Source organism: Molossus molossus, unplaced genomic scaffold, assembly GCF_014108415.1.
Source record: "Molossus molossus isolate mMolMol1 unplaced genomic scaffold, mMolMol1.p scaffold_m16_p_15, whole genome shotgun sequence".
Classification (NCBI taxonomy): Eukaryota; Metazoa; Chordata; class Mammalia; order Chiroptera; family Molossidae; genus Molossus; species Molossus molossus.
The window spans coordinates 20,491,989-20,515,035 of NW_023425350.1; the positions used below are offsets into that span (position 1 = coordinate 20,491,989).

The window sequence follows — 23,047 nt, forward strand, 5'->3', positions numbered from 1 at the left end:
AGCCAATCCCAGCAGCCCTGTCACTGTTATGGTCCTGTCAGAGCGCCGGCGTCGTGGTGGTTGGGCGGTCGCCACCGAAGAGACTTTGGTGGGCAGCCCTGCCGCCCGCAGCGCTGGTCGCGGGCCTCACTTCCAACCTGCAACGCGCGGCTCGCGGGCCAAACCGTAGGGCGCGCGTGCGAGTCGGCGCCGCAGCTGCCTTGGGGCCTGGGCCCAGCCACAGCCTCCTCCACTGCCGCCGGCTCCGAGCGGCCGCGAGATGCAGCCGCCGGGCCCGCCCCCGGCGTATTCCCCCACGAACGGGGACTTCACCTTTGTCTCCTCAGCAGACGCGGAAGGTGAGACTTAGCCCCCGAGGGGCCCCTCGCTTCGGAGGATGCCGGGCCCTGCGCGGCGGGGGCTTTCTGGTGCCGAGGCGGTCGTGGCCGGGTGGGGACGGGCCGGAAGCTGACTGCGCCTGCGGGGCGGTCGGAGAGGCCCGAGTGGCCGAGGAGGGTGTGGGAGCTTTCCAAGTGTCTCGGTCAGCCCCGGCCTCCCCACTCCGTCTAGGCAGGTCTTTCTGGGGGACTTGCCCACCTCCAGTGGATCCACGGAACCCGAAGAGTTTCTGTGAAATGACTTATTACTCAGAACAGCGATGGTTAGTTAGATTGGCCAGGGTAGGTGCCAAAGATGAGAACGAAGGAGAGCCGTGTTCCTCTTATTTATCACTCGGTAACTTTTGCTGGGTTTGGATTCGGCGCTGCAAATACATGGAATTCCTCCTGTTTTTTAGTGGTTGACCTAATATTCAGAGAAGTCCCGGGTATGTTTGCAGCTTCTTGTAAGCCCGCGACGAGTCGGCACCAGCGTTGCAGATTTCCTTGGTCAGAACTGTTGTGGCGAAGCCGTTGTGCTGAGAGGTTTTTCCGCAGGACGGGAAATTTTGTTTTCCTCCTTTTCTCTGTTCCTTACCAGACTTTTTGAAATTGGAATCTTTTTCTGCTAGTCATTTTCAAATTTTAGTTTTATTACACTTAGTGCACCAGTGATTTCCCAGTGATAAAACTTAATGCCTAATATGAAAAAAATAAATTATACTTAGCTATAGAAATTTCAGTCTAGAGAAGAACGTTGTATTTCCTCAGAAATCCGATTTCATAGTGCATCAGTTAGTATAGCTGGTTTCCCACCACCCCCCATTTTGCTTTTTGATTGGTATTGTTTAAAAAATAGTACTGTAGTGTTGCGTATAATTTAAAATGTAAAATAAAATTTTTATCTTTCATAGAAAACGTAGCTGATACATTTCTCTTTTTTTTCTATTACACTTTACAGTTAGTATTATTTTGTATTGGTTTCAGATGTACACATAGTAGTTATACAGTATACTTTACAATGTTCCCCCCTCCACCTGATATTCCAGTGTTCATTTGACACCATACATAGTTATTACAATATTATTGACTGTGTTTCCTATGCTGGTCTTTACATCCCCGTGACTATTTTGTAACTACCAATTTGTACTTTTTCATCCGTTCACCTTTTTCACCAGTCCCCCTACTCCCTCTATATTTGGTGAAATATAGCAACCCAAAATATATATAAATTAATATATATATTAATCCTAACCCAAGGATATTTTTTCATTGTATTTTTAGATAGAGTGGAAGGGAAGGGGAGAGAGGAGAAACACGTGACAGAGACACATGGATTGGTTGCCTCCCGCATGTGCCCAACCAGGACCTGGGATGGAACCTGCAACCCAGGTATTTGCCCTTCATCAGGAATTGAACCTGGGACCCTTTGATATGAAGGCCAAAGTTCTAACTGCTGAGCCAAACCAGCTAGGGCATCTAACTATGAATACTTTTGGCTCATAAATACATTTTCAGTGTGTACCTTTCTTCTGTCCACATCTCTCTTTCTTTTTTTTTTTAATCATCCTCACCCGAGGACATTCTTCCATTCTTTGTTCAGGTAGAGTGGGAGGGAGAGAGAGGAACAGAGAGAGAGAGAAACATCGACGTGAAAGGGACACATTGAGTGGTCACCACCCGCACAACTAACCAGGGCCGGGGACAAACTGCAACCGAGGTACATGCCCTTACCAAGAACCAAACCCTGGTCTCTCCGGACCGCAGGCCGATGCTCTAACCGCTGAGCCAAACCGGCCAGGGCAACACATCTCTCTTTCTTAATAATACCTATCTTTACTATTTTTTTTTTTTTATCCTCACCCGAGGATATTTTTCCATTTTTTGTACAGATAGAGTGGGAGGGAGAGAGAGGAGGGGAGAGAGAGTGAGAAACATCGACGTGAAGGGACACATCGAGTGGCTGCCACCCGCACGACCAACCAGGGCCGGGGATAAACTGTAACTGAAGTACGTGCCCTTAGCGGGAACAGAACCCGGGGTCTCTCCGGACCGCAGGCCGACACTCTAACCGCTGAGCCAAACTGGCCAGGGCCCTATCTTTACTATTTGACCACACATATCCTTTGTCCAAAAATCTGCCTTGATTTTTCATCTTCATATCTATGCATATCCCAGTCCTTATGCTTAAATGCCTTTCTCCTCCTTACTCCAAGTTGAAACTTAAGACTGAACTCAAATGCTCATTCCTTGGTGAAACCTTGCTTAACTGTCCCTCAGAAACAGAAACTTCTGTAATCTTTAAAACATTTTTTCCTTTATTGATTTTAGAGAGAAAGAAAGTGAGAGTGAGAGAGAGATAGAAACATCGGTTAGAGAGAACATCGACTGGCTGCATCCTGCATGCCCCCCACTGGGGATTTGGCCCACAACCTGGGCATGTGTCCTGACTGGGAATCAAACTGGCGACCTCTTGGTGCATGGGTCGACGCTCAGCCACTGAACCACACTGGCCGGATTCTAATCTTTTCTGTATCCCAGCACCTACCACAGAACCCAGACTATAAACATCACAAAATAATTGTTTGTTACAGGAATAAATGACTTCTGCTTTCTTTCTTTTGTTTTATTATTTAAAAAAAAATTTTTTTTTATCCTCACCCAAGGACATTTTTTCGGTTTTTTGTTTAGATAGAGTGGGAAGGAGAGAGAGAGAGAGACATCGATGTGAAAGGGATACATCGAGTGGTTGCCGCCCACACGACCCAACCAGGGCTGGGGACAAACTGCAACCAAGGTACATCCAAGGTACATGCCCTTAGTGGGAACCGAACCCGAGTCTCTGGACTGCAGGCCAACACTCTAACCGCTGAGCCAAACCGGCCAGGGCTCTGCTTTCTTTTTTCATGTGATATTGATACTTGGGACTACAAAACTTAGCACATTTTGGATGGTATAACTAAAAAATTATTTGATTTAGAGCCATAAGACTTTAGTTAAAGTCCTGACTCTTAGAGTAGCTATGGGATATTGGGCAAATTACACTGCTTCTATAAGTGTCTATTTTGTCACCTATAAATTGAAAAGTATACCACTCATAAGAATAGTGTGAGAATTATTTAAATTAATGTGTATAAAAGCAGGGTCCATAAGTACAGTTGAAAGAACATGAGTTATGTGTGAGTAAGCCAATAAATGAATAATGAAATCCAGACAATATTCAAGTATATGGTATAAAATTACATCACAAAGCAGTAATGAAATGTGTATAAATGAAAGAATGTAATGATACCATTATATATAAAGTCTAGTATAGATGTCTTTAGGGCAATCTTTTGGATTTATTTTGTATCAGACATAGTAATTCTTTGCCGGATTTATGTTCACAGACAATCAGCATTGGCTTTACTTGGATGCTTAGTTATGCAGAATCTGCCATATCTATAATCTGCATTTTACCAAGATCCTTTGGTGATTCATGCACACATTAAGCTTGAGAAACGCTGATTTATAATGTTATAAACGATCAGGAAAGGAGGAATTTTATTTCAGCTGGAAGATCAGGGACAATTTGATGGAGGTGGTTTTTATTTTTCTCTTTATTGATTTTAGAAAGAGAGGAAGGGAGGGGGGAAGGAATTAGAGAGAGAGAGAGAGAGAGAAATATCAATCTGAGAGAGACGTATTGATTGATTGCCTCCTGCACAACCCTGACCAGAGCTAGGGATCAAACCTGCAACCCAGGTATGTGCCCTTCACTGGGAATTGAATCCATGACCCTTAGGTACACAGGCTGATGCTCTAATCTCTGAGCAAACTGGCCAGGGTGATGGAGAGGATATTTTACCAAACTTTGAAGGATAACATTTTGTAGGATGCAGGGAGTTACCTTCATCTGCAAGGGACAGTATTGTGAGGGAGTCCTTGACTACAAGAAATGGTCTAATAAGAGATTTAAAAATTTTATTGTATATAATAAATGCCATAAAAGTATGGTTGAATGGAGGAAATAGTTCTGCAGGAAGGGGTCCAGGAAGTCTTCAGGGACAAATGAGGTATATTTTGAAGGATAAGTAGAGGAGTTTTTCAGATTAAAAAGGTGGAAGAGTATGCACTTAAGAACTATGCAAGTAAAATAATTGGTGGAGGCAGTTCCTGTATCTTACACTACTCAATCTACACAGACCAAAAACAGTGTTGATTTAGACCATGAGCTCTTTGGGATTAGAAGCTGTACTTGACTCCCAGAAGCATACTCAGTGCCTAAAACAGATCCTGGCACATAGCAGGAAGTAAGTAAATGTTTGATGAATGAATGACTACATGATACTTCTTGATTTAGATAAAGGTGTTGTGCTACTAGAACTGGTACCCTGATCTTGGACTTCCAGCCTCCAGAACTGTGAGAAATATTTTTCTATTGGATATAAGTTATCTAGTCTATGTTATTTCATTATAGCAGCCTGAACAGACTTAAGACATTCCTGTATAAAAATGATGGTATCTACAACTCACAGTTCATTATTGTGATCAGTAAGTTGTAGACATAATAATCCAATAATTATTGTCAGTGTTCTTTTGAGTAAATTATAAGTATTTTATTTGTTAAGGTGACCAAACATCTAGCCTACTCTTTATGAGTTTCCCCCTCTCCAGGAAGGATATCACCTCTAATACAAGTTAGTAGTATAGGTAGATGAATCTTTAGTTTTCCCTTTTTAAAAAATCCCCTACTCGATTAAAAAAAATTATATCCATGTAGTTATTATGAAAAAATATCTCCGCCCTGACCTGTTTGACTCAGTGGTTAGAGTGTTGGCCCGTGGACTGAATGAGTCATGGGCTTGATTCCGGTCCAGGGCATTTCGTCCCTGGCCCTGGTTGGGGTCTTGCGGCAAGCAACCAGTCGATATGTCCCTCTCACGTTGATATTTCTCTCTCTTTCCCTCCCTCTCACTCTATCTGAAGATAAATGGAAGAGTATCCTTGGGTGAGGATTAAAAAGAAAAAAATCGCCCTGGCCGGTTTTGCTCAGTGGTTAGAGCGACAGCCTGCGGAACAGAGAGGCCTGGGTTTGGTTCCTGCTAAGGGCATGTACCTGGGTTGCAGTTTGTCCCTGGCCCCTGTTGGAATCGTGTGGGTGGCAACCACTCGATGTGTCTCTCTCATGTTGATGTTTCTCTTCCTCCCTCTCTCGCTCACACTGTATCTGAAGATGAATGCAAAAATGTCCTCCGGCGAGGATAAAAAATTTTAAAAAATCTATACAATATGCTAGTATAATATGTATTTAATGGGTGTAGGAATAGCTTTTCTTCTGTACTTGAAAATTGAAAATGACTTTTTAGCCAGCCTTTCTTAGGGGAGAAAAAGGTAGCTAAGCAAGATTTACCATTAAAAAAAATTAATATTTTTTTTGCATTACACAAATCTATAAATGTGATAAAATTGCATAAAACTATGTATACAGAATAAGTATGCATGTAAAACTGGTAAAATATGAGGGTAAGTCAGTGTAATAGTTTTTTTTTTTTAGTCTCCACCTGAGGATATTTTTTTCCATTGAATTTTAAAGAGAATGGAAGGGAGGGAAGAGAAAGAGAGAAACATTGATTCAAGAGAGACACATCAATAGGTTGCCTCCTCAACCAGGGCTGGGATCAAACCTGAAACCCAGGTACGTGCCCTTGACTGGGAATTGAACCTGAGACCATTTGGTCCCCGGGCTGACGTGCTAACCATTGAGCAACCCTGGCCAGTGCATTGTCCTAGTTTTGATAGTTACATAAGATGGTCCCTTGGGAGAAACTAGGTGAAGGCTACATGTATCCTCTCTGTGCATGTAACTTCTATGAATCTATAAGTATTTCAAAATAAGTTAAAACACTTATAATGCAAATAAAAGAAATTTCTCTTAAATAACTGGTTTTTACTAAAATGGGATTTAATTTTTCCAAAGGTAGGTTCAGGAGGTTTAATTGATTTTTAACCTCATGTACATTATGAAAATTTACTGACATTATTGAATAGTAAGGCAACTAAAACCATAAACCAAAACAATATGAATAAAACTATAACCTAAGATACAATTTTATACAAGGCTTTAAATATTTATGCCCTGCCAGAGTGGCTCAGTGGTTATTGATCCATGCACCAAGAGGTCACCGATTTGATTCCTGGTCTGGGCACATGCCCAGGTTACAGGCCCAATCCCCAGTGTGGGGCATGCAGGAGGCAGCCAATTGATGTTCTCTCTCATTGATGTTTCTGTCTCTCTCTCCTTCCCTCTCCCTTTTAATTAAAAAAAAAATTGAAAATACAATAAATACTATGATCAAGCAACCTCCAATGTACTGTATGTCTAGCAATTATAAAATTAATTATCTTTCATTGGCTTATATGTGCATTAAAATGTTTTTATAACTAAAATGGAGCAGTGGAATTTATTCCTTCACCGTGAAGGAATGTGCTTCTTTTGTTTTGCTGCACAAATGCTCAGTTCTGGTTTGGATTTAAGCACACATGGATTTTATTTTCAAACGAAACGAGATGATTTTTGTCTTTGTTCTTATTACATATTAAATAAGAAAAAGCTTCCTGCCCTGGCCGGTTTTGCTCGGCGGTTAGAGCGTTGGCCTGCGGACCAGAGAGTCCCGTGTTCGGTTCCCACTAAGGGCATGTACCTCGGTTGCAGTTTGTCCCCTGCCCAGGTTGGGGTCGTGTGGGTTGCAGCCAGTTGATATGTCTCTTTCACATTGATGTTTCTCTCTCTCTCCCTCCCACTATATCTGAAGATAAAAATGCAAAAAGGAAAGAAAAAGCTTCTTCACATATATAAGAAGTTGGCAAATGCCAACAAAATGTTCATTATTTATTGCAGGGTACTTCTCTTTCACAGAAATCTAGAATTTATCTGGGGGCAGATCAGTAAATCTTATCCTGAATATACTATCATACTACACTTGACTGAATTCTTTTTTATCATTCAAAATCAAGTTCTCAGGCTGAACAGAAAATTCAGAGAAAGGATCCCTTACCCATTCATATATTTGAATTGAAAGGGAGACAATATTACTGTTAAATTTTGTTCTGCAGTGTTCCCAGGTGGTTTTCAATAAAACTTGAAACTTACTGATAATCTTTCTCACTCTGAGCCTAAACTACAGTGTAAACACTTTTTTTAAATTTATTTTTCTTTCTTCTTTTTTTTTTAGAGAGGAAGGGAGAGGGAGAGAGAGAAACATCGATGAGAGAGAACATCAATTGGCTGTCTCCTGCATGCCCCCACTGGGGATGTGGCTCACAACCTGGGCATGTGGCCTGATAGGGAATCAAACTGGCAACCTCTTGGTGCATGAGTCGACGCTTAACCCCTGAGCTACACCGGCCAGGCTGCAGCGAAAACATTTTTAAGATTTCCTTTTGTAATAGATTTTCCCCCCAAAGGTTGTTTCCTCTTAAATCCACATATTTATCATTAATTTTTCATTTTTCTTACTTAGAAAATGACAAGAATATTTTACATACTGTAGTAAGAACGAATAAATTTAAAATTAGTGTTTTTAAATTCTGAATACCTATCCTAGAGTTAAGAACCAAACTAGCTGGTTCAGATTCTGGTTCTATTTAGACAATTGTGCTCCTGGAGTGATTTGGAATCTTTTTCCTTGTTTTTTGACATTATTCTTGTTTTAGTTTGCTAACATGTTAGGCTAACTGCCAATTTGAGGACTTTTCTTTTGGTTTTTTGTTCTCACATTGATTGTGTCTTGAGGGTGCTGGGGGATGTGTCAAATTGCTATTGCAGGCTTTCCTTTGTATGTATCCATGATATCTGCCCACTTTGCATGGAATGGAAAATACTATAAAATCGTAAGCTGAAGGTGCCTTTTTTGAGGTTCTGGCATTCATGCTATGACAAACTGTTAAACATGTGCAATTCTTATTTATTTATTCATTTATGTTACAGATGTCCCTCCTTTTTCCCCCATTGACACCATCTCCCCTTCAAAGTATTGCTGTCTGTGTCCATTGGTTATGGATATATGCATATAAGTTCTTTGGTTTATCTCTTCCTGCCCTCCCACCCCCATCCTTCTGAGATTTGTCAATCTATTCCCTACATTAATGTCTCTGGGCATATGCAGTTCTTTATCACAGCATTCCTTAGCACTATAATTTATGTATCCTTTCTTGGTTTAGATTAAGAACTTTAAGTGTAATCCCTCTACAGGCCAGGAAACAGTGGTTAAGGTCCTTTCCTGCCTCATAATTCCAGAACCTTTAATGTCACTGCTGTACTAACAACTTCCTGATCTAAATCTTCCTTTTATTAAATCAAGAAAAGCATTCCTTTTACCTAGTAGAAATGGAATTTTAGTTAAATTTTAACTCCTTTTCAACTGAGGTTAAAACAAAAAGCAGAAAGTAATTTTGACAGAATGTTTTTTAATTTAACAAGATTCTATGATGGCATCTACAGGGACTGTTTTTAAACTTTTAAGTAGGGAAGGATAGTGAATTCAAAAGTACTTGCATTTTATCTCTAGCTGAGTTAACACCCTTTTAAAACATTTTTAGTATCATATAATATTAAACCTGGAAAGGAACTTTGAATAGGAAACTGGAGACCAGTGGACATTAATGATTTGCTATATTAATTAGTAGCTCAGTCAGTACTTAGCTGCATGTTAGTACAATTAATTTTAGGAATTGTCACAACCAGACCAAGATGTGATTCATAGTTGATCCACTCATTGATTGAAGTTTTATCCAAAATTCTAATGGCTATTCTCAAAAGCTAATCTAAAATATAGATTAAAATTCAGCTGTTTTTTTTTTTTCACCAGAAAAGACATGTCTGTGTTAAGAATGTTTTGGTTTGTTGTTGCCAAAATTATTTCTAAAGTACCACTCCAGTCATGTGGCGTCTAGTTAACAACATTGATGATTGTTTACTAGTGCATACTGTCTGGTCCCATAGATGTGTTTTTTCTTCTTAACTCCTGTATGACCTCAAACAAGTCCTTTACTCTTTTTTTTTTCCTAACCAGCCACCATGAAGACTATGAATGGAATTTATTTTGTAATGTGAATTTCTTTACCTGTTTTTAGATCTGACCTAAAAAAACCTTTTCTTTGCCAAAACTAAAGATGAATGACATAATTACATAAAGAAAAGAGTTAGCTGAACTCTTACTAGTCAGATTTATACAGAACTAATCATTAACATATGAAGCACTTAGTGTAGATATTTGGTGATTTAAATGAAAGAATGTATGAATAAATACATTTATAAAAGTAGAGAGAAGTATCTATAATTTTCCTTTAGCCAATAAGTTATGTCTAATGGTATACAGTGATACCTCGGTTCTCGAACATAATTCATTCCAGGAGGACGGTCGAGAACCGAATTGTTTGAGAACCGAAGCAATGAAACCCAATAGGAAATAATGGAAACTGGATTAATTCGTTCCAGGCCCCAGAAAATGCCTATTTACTGGCCTAATTTGTATATAATATGTAGAAAAACATAAGTCTCAACAAGAAATAAAAGTGTACAGTATGTCTAAGGGTTAAATTCAGTGTAAAGCGTGACTCTCTCCACAAAGCGTGACTCTCTCTCTGCACTCACACTGATGATGCAAGCAAGGCGCGCTGGGCCGAATGAACGCCATTCGTCTCAACTTGGCTCATCTCGGAAGTTCGAGTTCCAAATATTTGTTCGGATTCCGAGACAAAAGTTTCTCGAATCTCCTGGTCGAATACCGATTTGGTCGAAAACCGAGGCGTTCGAGAACCGAGGTATCACTGTATTTATATACATATATAATGCCTTTAAAAAAAAATTATTTAGTGCCCTGGCCGGTTTGGCTCAGCAGTTAGAGCTTCGGCCTGCAGTCCAGAGAGACCTGGGTTCGGTTCTTGGTAAGGGCATTTACCTTGGTTGCAGTTTGTCCCCGGCCCTGGTTGGGTCGTGCGGGTGGCAACCACTCAATGTGTCCCTTTCATGTCAATGTTTCTCTCTCTCTCTGTCCCCCTCCCACTCTATCTGAACAAAAAATGGGAAAATGTCCTCGGGTGAGGATAAAAAAAATAATAATTATTATTTAGTCACTTTGTTCTGAGGCACATAATGTACATAATAATGAATAATGATATCCTGTAATATATTTTGTATATATCTTCCATTTAAAATATAAAGTTATTCTGAAAGCAACAAATGAACAACTAAGAAAAACCAAGAAAAATTCATAGACACAGACAACAGTATGGTAGTTAACAGAGGAAAGAGGGTTTGGGGGATAATAAAGGTTAAAGTGGACCAAACATATGATGACAGAAGAATATTTGACTTTAGGTGGTGGCACACAATGTAATAATATACAATTGATGTATCATAGAATTGTAGACTTGAAACCTATATAATTTTATTAACCAATGTCACCTCAATAAATTTAATTTAAAAAATAAATAGGCCAGCTAGTGAGGCTCAGTAGCTGAGTGTTGACTCATGCACCAAGAGGTTGCTGGTTTGATTCCTGGTCAGGGCAAATGCCCAGGTTTCAGGCTCAATCCTCAGCATGGGGCATGCAGGAGGCAGTCAGTCAATACTGATGTTTCTCTTTCATTGACATTTCTTTCTCTTTCTTCTCCCTTCCTTTTTTCTCTAAAATCAATAAAAACCTATTAAATAAATAAATAAACTAATAAAACATAAGCATTGAAAAAAAATTAACTTATTGTTTTATTTATTTATTTATTTAATCCTCATGGGAGGACATTTTTGCATTCATCTTCCAATGGAGGAGGGAGAGAGGGAGGAAGAGAGAGAGAGAGAGAAACATCGATGTGAGAGACACATCCAGTGCTTGCCACCCACACGACCCCAACCAGGGCCAGGGAGGGACAAACCACAACTGAGGTACATACCCTTAGGGGGAACCAAACCCAGGACTCTCTGGTCTGCAGGCCGACGCTCTAACTGCTGAGCCAAACTGGCCAGGGCTGTTTTAAGTCTGGATTCTGGTACCAGTCTAGCTAATTAACTCTGAGACCTTTCATATGTCTTCATCTCTCTCATCTTTTATTTTCTTATTGTCAAATAAAATATGGTATTTAGATATCTGCAATTTTAAAATATAAAGATTGTATGCAATAGCAGGTCTTCAAATGATAATCATCTTAGTTTATGCTTATATTAGTTATGATTTACACATTTTACCTTGATTTATAGTTTTCTCCTTTTTTCTCCTAAGAGCTCAGTGGTTCAATATCAGCCCCAGATGTCAAATTGAACCTTGGTGGAGATTTTATCAAAGAATCTACAGCTACTACATTTCTGAGACAAAGAGGATATGGCTGGCTTTTGGAAGTTGAAGATGATGATCCTGAAGATAACAAGCCACTCTTGTATGTAAATATATGTATTTTTCTACTTTAGAGTTAATCTGTGCGATTATATTCTTTCATTGTTTTTAAAGATAAATATGGAAGATCTGAACCTTTTCTGTCAAAAGTTTTAGCTATTTTCAGTTTTACTAGTGATTAGAAAACTGAAATAATGAAGAGAATATTTTTAACCTATTATTATTATTTTTTTAATCCTCACCCGAGGACATTTTTCCATTTTTGTTCAGGTAGAGTGGGAGGGGGAGAGAGGAACAGAGAGAGAGAGAGAAACATCGATGTGAAAGGAACACATCGAGTGGCTGCCACCCGCACAACCGACCAGGGCCGGGGACAAACTGCAACCGAGGTACGCGCCCTTAGCGGGAACCGAACCCGGGTCTCTCAGGACCGCAGGCCGACGCTCTAACCGCTGAGCCAAACCGGCCAGGGCTATTTTTAACCTATTAAATGGCAAAAATTAAAGGTTGCAGGTTCAATTCCCAGTCAGGGCACATACCTAGGTTTTGGGTTTGATCCACATACCTAGTTTAGGGTGGGTATGGGAGGCAGCCAATCAGTAGTTCTCTTAAAAAAAAAATTTTTTTTAATCCTCACCCGAGGATATTTTTCTATGTATCATCAGATAGAGTGGGAGGGAGAGCGAGAAAGAGAGAGAGAGAAACATCAATGTGGGAGAGACACATTGACTGGTTGCCTTCTGCAGGACCCAATTAGGGCCGGGGATGAACTGCAACTAAGGTACGCAGCCTTGACCGGAATTGAACCTGAAACTCTGGTCCACGGGCCAACACTGTAACTGCTGAAGCAAACCAGCCAGGGCAATCGGGGTTCTCTTACATTGATGTTTCTCTCTCTCTCAAATCAATAAAAACATATCCTCAAGTGAGGATTAAAAAAATAAATATAAAAATTTTTTAAATGCAAAAATTAAGAGTCAATCTTCTCTCCTTTACACACACATTCTTCATACTGTTCGGGTTTACCTGGGTCTATAGTTATTTCAAGTAAACATGCACTCTAAAAAAGCAGAACACTTGGTTGCTTGTTGTGGAAATTTAGTTTAAGATAATTTAAGACTTCCAAAAAGATTATTACTTCCAAATCTCTCCCATATAGAAATTCTAAAGCTACCACTGAGGACTATAGAAAGACTTTTTTTTTTTTTTTTTTAAGTGTATGTTATCACTTGGAAAAAAAACTAAAGAATTTAACAATTTTAAAAAGAAACCTATAGCTTTGTAAAATTTTGAGGCATTACCAAATTTTCTCTGTAATTATTATTAGTAGATGAAGTGCTAAAATATCTTATTTCTGTGTTAATATATCATATTTCATCAAATCTAGATGCTATGGATTTAAGGTACAGTTATTTTACATTTATCAGTAAGAAAGAAGTGCTTAAGACAGTATAAAGCTAGGACATCAAAGGGCTATCTCCTTGGTGTAAGAATAAATGAGAAATAACCCAACATACAGAAAGATAGCAGGGGGGTCATTTAAAGTCCCAAATTGGTAGTGCCTTCAGGAGACTGGCAAAAGAAAAGGCAGATCTTGGAAGCACTGGGCTTCTCTTCAGGCTGACAGCAATTGTAAGACAGCAATTGTAAGTGATTGTGAGATTCAGCCTACCTTTAGAGATGTTGAAATGTTGAAAATGTACACCTTGAAATCAGTGATACTTCAAATGCAAATGTTGACCTATAGAGACTATACCGTTATATTTAAATTTAAGTTCTTCAACTGCCTTAGTATTCACAAGTGTCCTGTGCCTTTTAAGAATTTTTATTTTACAATTATAGGGAAGAATTGGATATCGATCTAAAGGATATTTACTACAAAATCCGATGTGTTTTGATGCCAATGCCATCACTTGGTTTTAATAGACAAGTGGTGAGAGACAATCCTGACTTTTGGGGTCCTCTTGCTGTTGTTCTTTTCTTTTCCATGATATCATTATATGGACAGTTTAGGGTAAGTATATCTTACTTTATATAAATTCTAAATATTTTAAGAGTTTTAAAATTAAAGATAGCCAAATAATTAGCAATAATACTCCATTATATTTGGGAAATGCTTTACCATTATTTGTCATTGTTCATCCCTAGAACTATTCTTTTTTTTAATGTTTTTTTATTGAATTTTTTAGAGAGAGAAGAAGGGAGAGAGATAGAAACATCAATGTGAGAGAGACATTGATTGGCTGCCTCATGCGCGCCCCCTACTGGGGATCAAGCCCATAACCTGGTCAAGTGCCCTGACTGGAATCGGCCTGGGAATCGAACCAGGACTTTTCAGTCCAAGGGATGACAATCATTCCACTGAGCCACACCAGCTGAAACTTAGTTTTAAATCCTCACTTGAGGATATTTTTCCATTTACCTTCAGATAGAGTGGGGTGGGGAGAAACATATATTGGTTGCCTCCCACATGACCCTGACCAGGGTCAGTGACTAAACTGCAACCAATGTATGTGCCCTTGATTGGAATCAAACCCCCGACTGGTCTGAGGGTCAACGCTCTAACCGCTGAGCAGCCAAACCAACCAGGACCTTAGAACTATTCTTTTTTTTATTTTTTATTTTAGAGAGAGTGGAAAGGAGAGGGAGAGAAACAAACATCGATGAGAGAGAACATTGATTGGCTGCCTCCTGCATGCCCCCCACTGGGGATTTGGACCACAACCTGGGCATGTGCCCTCACCAGGAATCAAACTGGTGACCTCTTGTGCATGGGTCGATGCTCAACCACTGGGCCACACCAGCCGGGGCTTAGAACTCTTCTTAATTAAATATGTGGACAGTACCTTAGAGTAATGCTTTCCAAACTTTTCCACATCATTATTTACATAGAAAAGATTAATATTTGTTTAGCGACTGGGGTAAATGGATGGAACTAACCCCTTCGGACAAGAAGTGACCAAAAGGGCTGCCTGTGCTCTTACTGATTTCCCCAAGGGATGAAGAGTTCAAAACACATAACTCTTGCCCTGGCCGGTTTGGCTCAGCGGTTAGAGCGTTGGCCTGCGGTCCGGAGAGACCCGGGTTCGGTTCCCACTAAAGGCACGTACCTTGGTTGCAGTTTGTCCCCGGCCCTGGTTGGGTCGTGTGGGTGGCAACCACTCGATGTGTCGCTTTCACGTCGATGTTTCTCTCTCTCTCTCTCCCTCTCACTCTATCTGAACAAAATATCAAAAAATGTCCTCGGGTGAGGATGAAAAAAAAACAAAACAAAAACAAAACACATAACTCATAATCATGTTTTTACCTTTTATTCCGGGACGTTGTCATCAAAACAACAATCACGAATCAGTCCCTCATCTTGAGATAGTTTCAGCTTTAGTCACTGGGAGCTCCTTCAGATTAGCTTTTGTGCCCTTTCAACATATTCCCATTCTTTTCTTGAGCACTTTCCTTCCTTCTGACTTTACAAGGGTTCTGGGCTTATCTTTTATTTTACCTGCCTCAGCCCTGGAAGCATTTCTCTAAGCATTCCTTTTATTATAGAATGATACTTGGAAACCAGAACCTGAGCAATAAGTATGCTTGTTTAGCTTCTGAGGTATCATTATTTCTAGACTCTTCGAGTAGAAAGAAGTTGGAAATATATGCATGTATCATTATTATTCTATGTCTCAGGAGTTAAAATCATCTGAAATGTCTTTTATTCTATTACTTGGTTTAATGTATAATTAATATAAACTTTAAAGACCTCCTGAGAAGTTTGGTAGCATGTTTCAGGGATGAATTTTCCTTGCAGGTTGGGTAAACCAAGGGGTTGGTAGTAAACCCTTTGTTCTTTTATCATAGTTCTTGAAATACTGAGGTTTCCTTAGGCAATTGATCGTTGCTAAATTTTCTAGTTGGATGTAAAATGACCACGTTGTATTCTTAAGTTTTGGAAAGATACCTTGGAACCCAAACAAACTTTCTATGACCTGAAATTGAGTATACCAAAGTATCTTATATGGTAGAGAATTGAGTTCCTAGGAACTTACCGGCTTATTTGGTACAAATATATTAATTGCATGAACTTTTTCCCTTTAGGTGGTATCATGGATTATAACTATTTGGATATTTGGTTCACTAACAATTTTCTTACTGGCCAGAGTTCTTGGTGGAGAAGTAAGTGGTTAATTTTGAAAATAGCCTTTGTTTTTTATGGTAAGCTTTATTTTTGATATTGCAGATACCATCAGTGGCTATATTTATCATAATGTTTCTTGTCCTAAAATTGCTTTAAATTATGGTACTTCCTTTAAGAGAATCAACATATTGGTATTGTACATACTCAATAATGTTATAAGAAATGAAGTGAAAGAAAAGATCCCATTCCACTCATAAGTAATTGACAGCTTTTTAGGGAAGCATACAATTTATTCTCTGCTAGAGCAATTCTCAAACATTTTTTTTTATCCTCACCCAAGGACATTTTTGCATTTATCTTCAGATAGAGCGGGAGGGAGGGAGGGAGAGAGAGAGAGAGAGAGAGAGAGAGAGAGAAACATCAATGTGAGAGAGACATACCGAGTGGTTGGCATCCAAATGACTCCAACTGGGGCCGGGGACAAACTGCATCTGAGGTACATGCCCTTAGTGGGAACCGAACCCAGGTCTCTGGTCTGCAGGCTGACGCTCTAACTGCTGAGCCAAACCAACCAGGGCCCAAAGAGATTTCTTTATGTGGGTTATATTTATCAATATTTACCATGTTATAAATTAAAATAAAATTTTATATATATTTATTTATTTAAAAAAAAAGATTCAATGGAACATAAATAATACATTTTAAAGAGAAATAACTGCAAAACAAAAAAGTTAGTGAGCCACACTTGCCAGGACCTGTAGTTTCCTCTTATTTTTGCTTTTGCTTTCTGTGGTTTCAGTTACTTGTGAGCAACCGCCATCCAAAAATATTAAATGGAAAATTCTAGAAATAATTTATAAGTTTTAAATTATTTGCCATTCTGAGTAGCATGGTGAAATCTCATGCCATCCCATGCAAGGAGTGGATTCATCCCTTTTTTTTAGTATTCATGCTGTATTCACCAGCCTGTTAGTTACTTAGTAGGGTACTAGGGTATCAGATTCAGGTATCAGAGAGAGAGAGACCACATTCATATAACTTTTTTTTTTTTATCCTCACCCGAGGACATTTTTTTGTTTTTTGTTCAGATAGAGTGGGAGGGAGAGAGAGGATGAGAGAGAGAGAGAAACATCGACATGAAAGGGACACATCGAGTGGCTGCCACCTGCACAACCCAACCAGGGTCGGGGACAAACTGCAACTGAGGTACATGCCCTTAGTGGGAACCGAACCTGGGTCTCTCTGGACCACAGGCCGACGCTCTAACCACTGAGCCAAACCGTCCAGGGCCATATAACTTTTATTACAGTACAGTATTGTTAATAATTGTTCTATTTTATTGTTATTGTTCTTAATCTCTCACTCTTATTTACAAATTAAACTTTATCGTAGTATGTATGCACAGGAAAAAACGTAACACAGTATATGATAATTTAAAATATAATGGGTGTAATATGTCATGATCTCTTCTTAATTCTCACATTTATGTAAGTATAACAAAGGATGTATAATGTTCAATAGTGATTTAAATGAGTATCTTGATTTCTATGACATTTATTTAAAAATTTACAGGTTGCATATGGCCAAGTTCTTGGAGTTATAGGATATTCATTACTTCCTCTCATTGTAATAGCCCCTCTACTTTTGGTGGTTGGATCATTTGAAGTGGTGTCTACACTTATAAAAGTAAGTAGTATGTATTATGAAAAATAATTTACTATTTTCCAGTAGCAAAAGTATAATAGTTCTGTGGCTAAGAATATTATAATTTATAAGAATATTATAATCTATGGCTAAGAATTTATCACACAATAGTATTTTGGAACAATGATCTTACTGATTTTACAAATGGTATTTCTTTTACTTTCCCTTCTTAATTATCAGAAATTATAATGTATATCTACAGGGCAATGAAGAACAGAGAGTAAATCAAGCCTCAGGATATTATACACAGAATTGTTTTTGATGTTGAATTTTTTTCTCTATGCTTATAATACTAGTTCATCTGACTTAAATTTTGTGGGAAATATTTATTTAAAAGTCCACTGAACATTTATTTAATAACTTACTCCTATTTGAATAGTAGCCTCCTTATCAAATATGATAGACATGGTTCTAATAAGTTTTTTTTTTTCTATATTGCAGAGGCAAGGACATTAGGCTGTGTTAAAATTACATTAACATATATACTCATTTTATTATTTTTAGTTTTATTTTTTGGTCAATCCTCAACTGAGTATATATATATTTTTCCATTGATTTGATATAGAATGGAGGGGACACATCGAGTGGCTGCCACCTGCACAACCCAACCAGGAACATCGATGTGAGAGAGACACATTAATGTGAGAGAGAGACATCGATTGGTTGTCTCCCACATGACCTGGGGCCAGAGGTTGAACCTGCAAACCAGGTACATGCCTTTGACTAGAATCTAATCCATGGCCCTTCGGTCCATGGGTTGATGCTCTAACCACTGAGAAAACTGGCCAAGTCAATATACCCATTTTAAATATTTACTGATAATATTAAGTATTAATAATCAGTAGTAATACAGCTTAAAATTTGGCATTTATTAATTTTGAACAACTTTGGGAAATAAATGACTGCTTTAGCACATATATGTATATTACACAGTGAATGTAATTTTTTTTCTTTATGGAAAATAGAACTTTTTAAGACCACTACTTTCAGAACTGCCATTATGTAGCCTCCACGTTAAGGTATTTGTTTTTAAGTGGTGTACCTACTTAAACCAAATTTTTATAACATTTGGTTTTATTTAAAGTTTATTACTCATTCCAGTATAAAAGAAATTATTTCATTTAGCATTGGATAACTGCAGGCTAATGCTGACCATATATAAGCATTAGGTATTAAGTAGAAGGTGGATTTTGAACCAGTCAGTTTTGATTTCAAATCCTGGTTCTGCCACTAATTTGCTGTCTGCTTTAGGGAGATACTTCTTACTCTCCTCTGCAAAATGGGAATGTTAACAACTGCTGTTTAGGATTTGTTATGAAGATTTTAAAGTATATATAATGCCTGGGATGGTGCTTGACACACATTTGGCACACAAATGGTACCTGTTATTATTACAAATGTTATAAAAGAGTATTTTGAGTTAAAAAGAAATTTTTTTTCCCTTACTGATTTTGGAGAGACAGGAAGAGAGATAGAAACATCGATGAGAGAGAACATCAACTGGCCACCTCCTGCATGCTCCCCACTAGGGATTGGGCACACAACTTGGGCATGTGTCTTGACTGGGGATTGAACTGGCGACCTCTTGGTGTATTGGTCGATGCACAACCACTGAGCCACACCTATCAGATTTGAGAACATCTTTTTATGTTTGAACACTTTTGAGACCAAGGAGATCTTTCTTTCCTCTACATTCTTTTTTTTTTTTTTTATCCTCACCAGAGGACATTTTTCCATTTTTTTGTCAGGTAGAGTGGGAGGGAGAGAGAGAAACATCGATGTGAAAGGAACACATTGTGTGGCTGCCACCCGCACAACTGACCAGGACTGTGGACAAACTGCAACCGAGGTATGCGCCCTTAGCGGGAACCGAACCCGGGTCTCTCAGGACCGCAGGCCGACGCTCTAACCACTGAGCCAAACTGGCCAGGGCTCCTCTACATTCTAATCCTAAAATATTTTAAATTGACATATTAGTACTTCGTTTAAATGTCTTGTAGTATAGACTGGCCAGTATGGCTCATTGGTTGAGCATCAACCGATGTACCAAGAGGTCACCAGTTCGATTCCCAGTCAGGGCATGTGCCCAAGTTGTGGGACCAATACCTGGTTGGGGCATGCAGGAGACAGCCATTTCATGTTCTCTCTTGTTGATGTTTCCCTCTCTTCCTCTCCCTCTAAAATCAGTAAAGAAAAAAAAAAGTCATATAGTGTAGGAGCTAGATGCATGCTGGCATTTAATTATCTAACTTTAGTGAACATACCACTTTACTGAATCATTCAGAATCACTTCTTGTGTTTTTTTTGTTTTTTTTTTTAAAACTTGGGTTAAAGCCTGTTTGAAGACTGCTGAAACTACACCCAGAATTGCTAAAACTGTGTCATCTGGTCATTTTTAGTCATCAAGTTCAACTGAAAATTGGTCCTTGCTATTCTGTATGCAACATACAAATGTATTATTATAAAATGGGAAATCTTACTTATATCATTAAAATTTTAGGATAAAATTGTTTTTAAACTTCACATTTTTCTTTGTCAAATTTGTTTTCTGATCAATATTCTGTGTGTAGTGAGCTATTGTACATGTTACTTGTTTCAGCCATAGTGTTATTGAGGAATATGCTGCAGAACTTCCATGATGTAAGTCTAGAATTAGAGTAGAGTTTAATCTACAACCACTAATTTTTTAAAAATTTAATCTCTATAACTCTTACCAAACGTTAACCATTTATTTACAACAAAAATGAAACAACATACAAGTGCAGTTTTGTTGTTGTTGTTAATCTTCATCTAAGGATATTTTTTCCATTGGTTTATAAAGAGAGTGAAAGGGAGGAAGGGAGGGGGGAGAGAGAGAAACATTGATGTAAGAGAGACATCAATTGGTTGCCTCCTGCATCCACCCCGGCCTGGGCCAGGGATAGAACCTGCAGCCCAGGTACATGCCCTTCACCGGGACAGTTTGATTATGAGTTTTCTTTTATGTATTTTTTTGTAGGCTTAAAATATTTATGTGAGTATGTGTTTTTGTTTTTGAAGTTTAGAAAGCACAGTGGAAATTTGGACTATCTCAAACACATTTTCAATTAGTCTGCTAATATTTAGTTACTTTTTACCTTTGTACCAGTGGTTCTCAACTGAGGGCCATTCCCTGGCCCCCTGGCCCAAAGGACATTTGGCAATGTTTTGAGACATTTTTGGGTGTCACAAATTATTTGGGGGTTTTACTGGTATATAATAAAGTAGGTAGAGGGTAGGGATACTGCTAAACATCCAACAATGCATAGAACAGCTTCCCACAATAATTATCCAGTCCAAAAATGTCAGTAGTACAAGGTTGAGAAACCCTGGTCTGGTGTCAAGTCTTTCTATCATACTTCCTGATTTCTATTGTTGAAGTTATTTCTTTAGTTTTATTTTGTAAAATGGCTTTAGTAACTATGGCAATAAATACTACATAAATTTCCAGTGGAAATAATTTAAGATTAGGTATGTGTACATTCAGAAAACCACAGAATATATTTTATTAAAGTCTTGACCAAAATGTTATGTTTTTTTCTCCTTTTTATTTTACCCAATACTTCCATCTATTCCTGAGGAAATGCTGGGATACTTAATAAACATTGTGTAACATTTTTATTTAATCTGTTTTTTTTTTTTCTCTTAAAGTAAAGGAAAAAATTTCTTCTATGTAAGAGTCAATTACTTTTCTTTCAGCAATCAGATTTCTTTCAGAAATTTGGCCTAGTTTTTCCAGAAGTTAACTTACCTTAAATCACCAGGGATACTTGTTAAAAGGATTAATAACTAGACCATTTCTTAGAAAGTCTGATTCATCAGAACTAGAGTGAGACTCAGGATTTACTTTTTAATAGGCACCCTGGGTGATTCTTTTAATTAGTTTGATAACAAAATACCTCATTTGCAAAAGTCAAGGAGCAGAGCAAAGACTAACATTCTTAGTAAGTTTTAATAATTCTCAATAAGTTTTACTTTTACCACAATTGGTTGTCAGGGTTGTTTTAAACAATATTATAAATATTAATTTTACTCTGTAATATGCAAAATGTTAATTGACTTGCTAATATGCTGCCCTTTGTCTTTTTTATTTGTGTTTTAAAGCTGTTTGGTGTGTTTTGGGCTGCCTACAGTGCTGCTTCATTATTAGTGGGTGAAGAATTCAAGACCAAAAAGCCTCTCCTGATTTATCCAATCTTTTTATTATACATTTATTTTTTGTCTTTATATACTGGAGTGTGATCTAAATCATATATGAGTAGAAAAAGACAATGTTACATTTGTGTGAAGGCTGGGAACTCTTGCCGAAGGGATTGAAGAATACCTGTTGCTGATAAAATTTTACATGTTCCAGATGGAAAGACAGGTTTAAGGTGTTTGTTTTTTTAAACCGTTATCTTTTTGTATTTAATTAAGCAATTATAGTTCTCTGGATTTTTTTTTTTTTTTTTTTTGGTCAGAATTCTAAATTCTGTTTTATTCTTCATATTCCAGTAAATAAAATATGAAAGCATTGTGGTTTTAAGATTGTGTTGACATTCTCCTAAAAATCTGTGCCAAAAGCACCTGGAATGGTAATTATACTTCACTTAAAGGGTAAATATGACAATATCCTGATAATCTAAAAGTGCAATTTTTTTCCTTAAAGGGTTTCTCCTGCATTGCAGATCATGTAGATATATATTTATATTTATACATATATATTTATGAAGTAATTCTTATTCACAAAATATATTTCTGAGTAGCTGAAAAATTAAGATATTTTAAACCTAAGGCTTAAACTTTCTTTAATTTGACCATTAATCTTTTTATTTATAAATTTTAATTTGTTTTTTAAAATTTATATAATTTAAAAATTCTCAAACATGCTTCAGTATGTTCTTGTTAAGAATTCTTAACAAGAACAACTAAAACTAATTTTAACATTTGTTGATGTAGATTTGATTTGTTTGGGTGCTTTTACAAACCATTTTTAAATATCTAAATATTAAAAGTTTCTGTTTATCTTTCTGACCAAAGGAGCAAAACATATAAGGGATATGACATCCAATAAAATTGTCAATATGTAGAAAAGCAGTAATATTTATAGCATCAGCAAATATTTTTAAGTGGTATTTCTAAGTCATAAAAGTTGCTCAGAAGACACCTTTAGAATCTTGTGGTCCTGAACAATGTTACATGAAGTAGAAAAAAATAAAATGCTTCCCAGCTGTGTGTTTCACTTTATAACACCTTGTCCTGTATTACTTGATATTTTAACAAGTATCAGGTATTCTAACAAATGTACAATATTTGCTAAGGGAAATAGTGAGAAATTTTAACTAGTGAAATTCTTGTTGCAAATAATTTCATAGACTCTATATGTACCTTTAATTAATATTACTTTGTAAAATAGATAAAGTATTTAAGTTCATAAAATAACGAATGACTAATAACTATTAGTGAGTTACTGTATTATTTTTTCTGTTCTGAGC

General features: G+C 37.7%; 1 protein-coding gene across 3 annotated transcripts; it reads left to right on the forward strand.

The window, feature by feature from the left end:
- Positions 1-25: 25 nt before the first annotated feature.
- On the forward strand, positions 26-22,787 carry YIPF4 (Yip1 domain family member 4). 3 transcript variants are annotated; one of them, XR_004959704.1, is made up of 7 exons: positions 201-338; positions 11,615-11,768; positions 13,568-13,739; positions 15,812-15,889; positions 17,424-17,537; positions 21,678-21,946; positions 22,068-22,316. XR_004959704.1 is itself a non-coding variant. In XM_036263164.1 (6 exons), exons 1-6 carry the CDS (start codon positions 260-262, stop codon positions 21,813-21,815), a joined length of 735 nt encoding a protein of 244 aa, XP_036119057.1. In that variant the 5' UTR covers positions 26-259; the 3' UTR covers positions 21,816-22,787. The 3 variants fall into 3 exon arrangements, 2 of the variants coding, with proteins under 2 accessions (XP_036119057.1, XP_036119059.1); XM_036263164.1 differs by having other exon boundaries at positions 26-338; positions 21,678-22,787; XM_036263166.1 differs by lacking the exons at positions 21,678-21,946; positions 22,068-22,316 and adding an exon at positions 19,890-20,031 and having other exon boundaries at positions 203-338.
- The last annotated feature ends 260 nt before the right edge of the window (positions 22,788-23,047 follow it).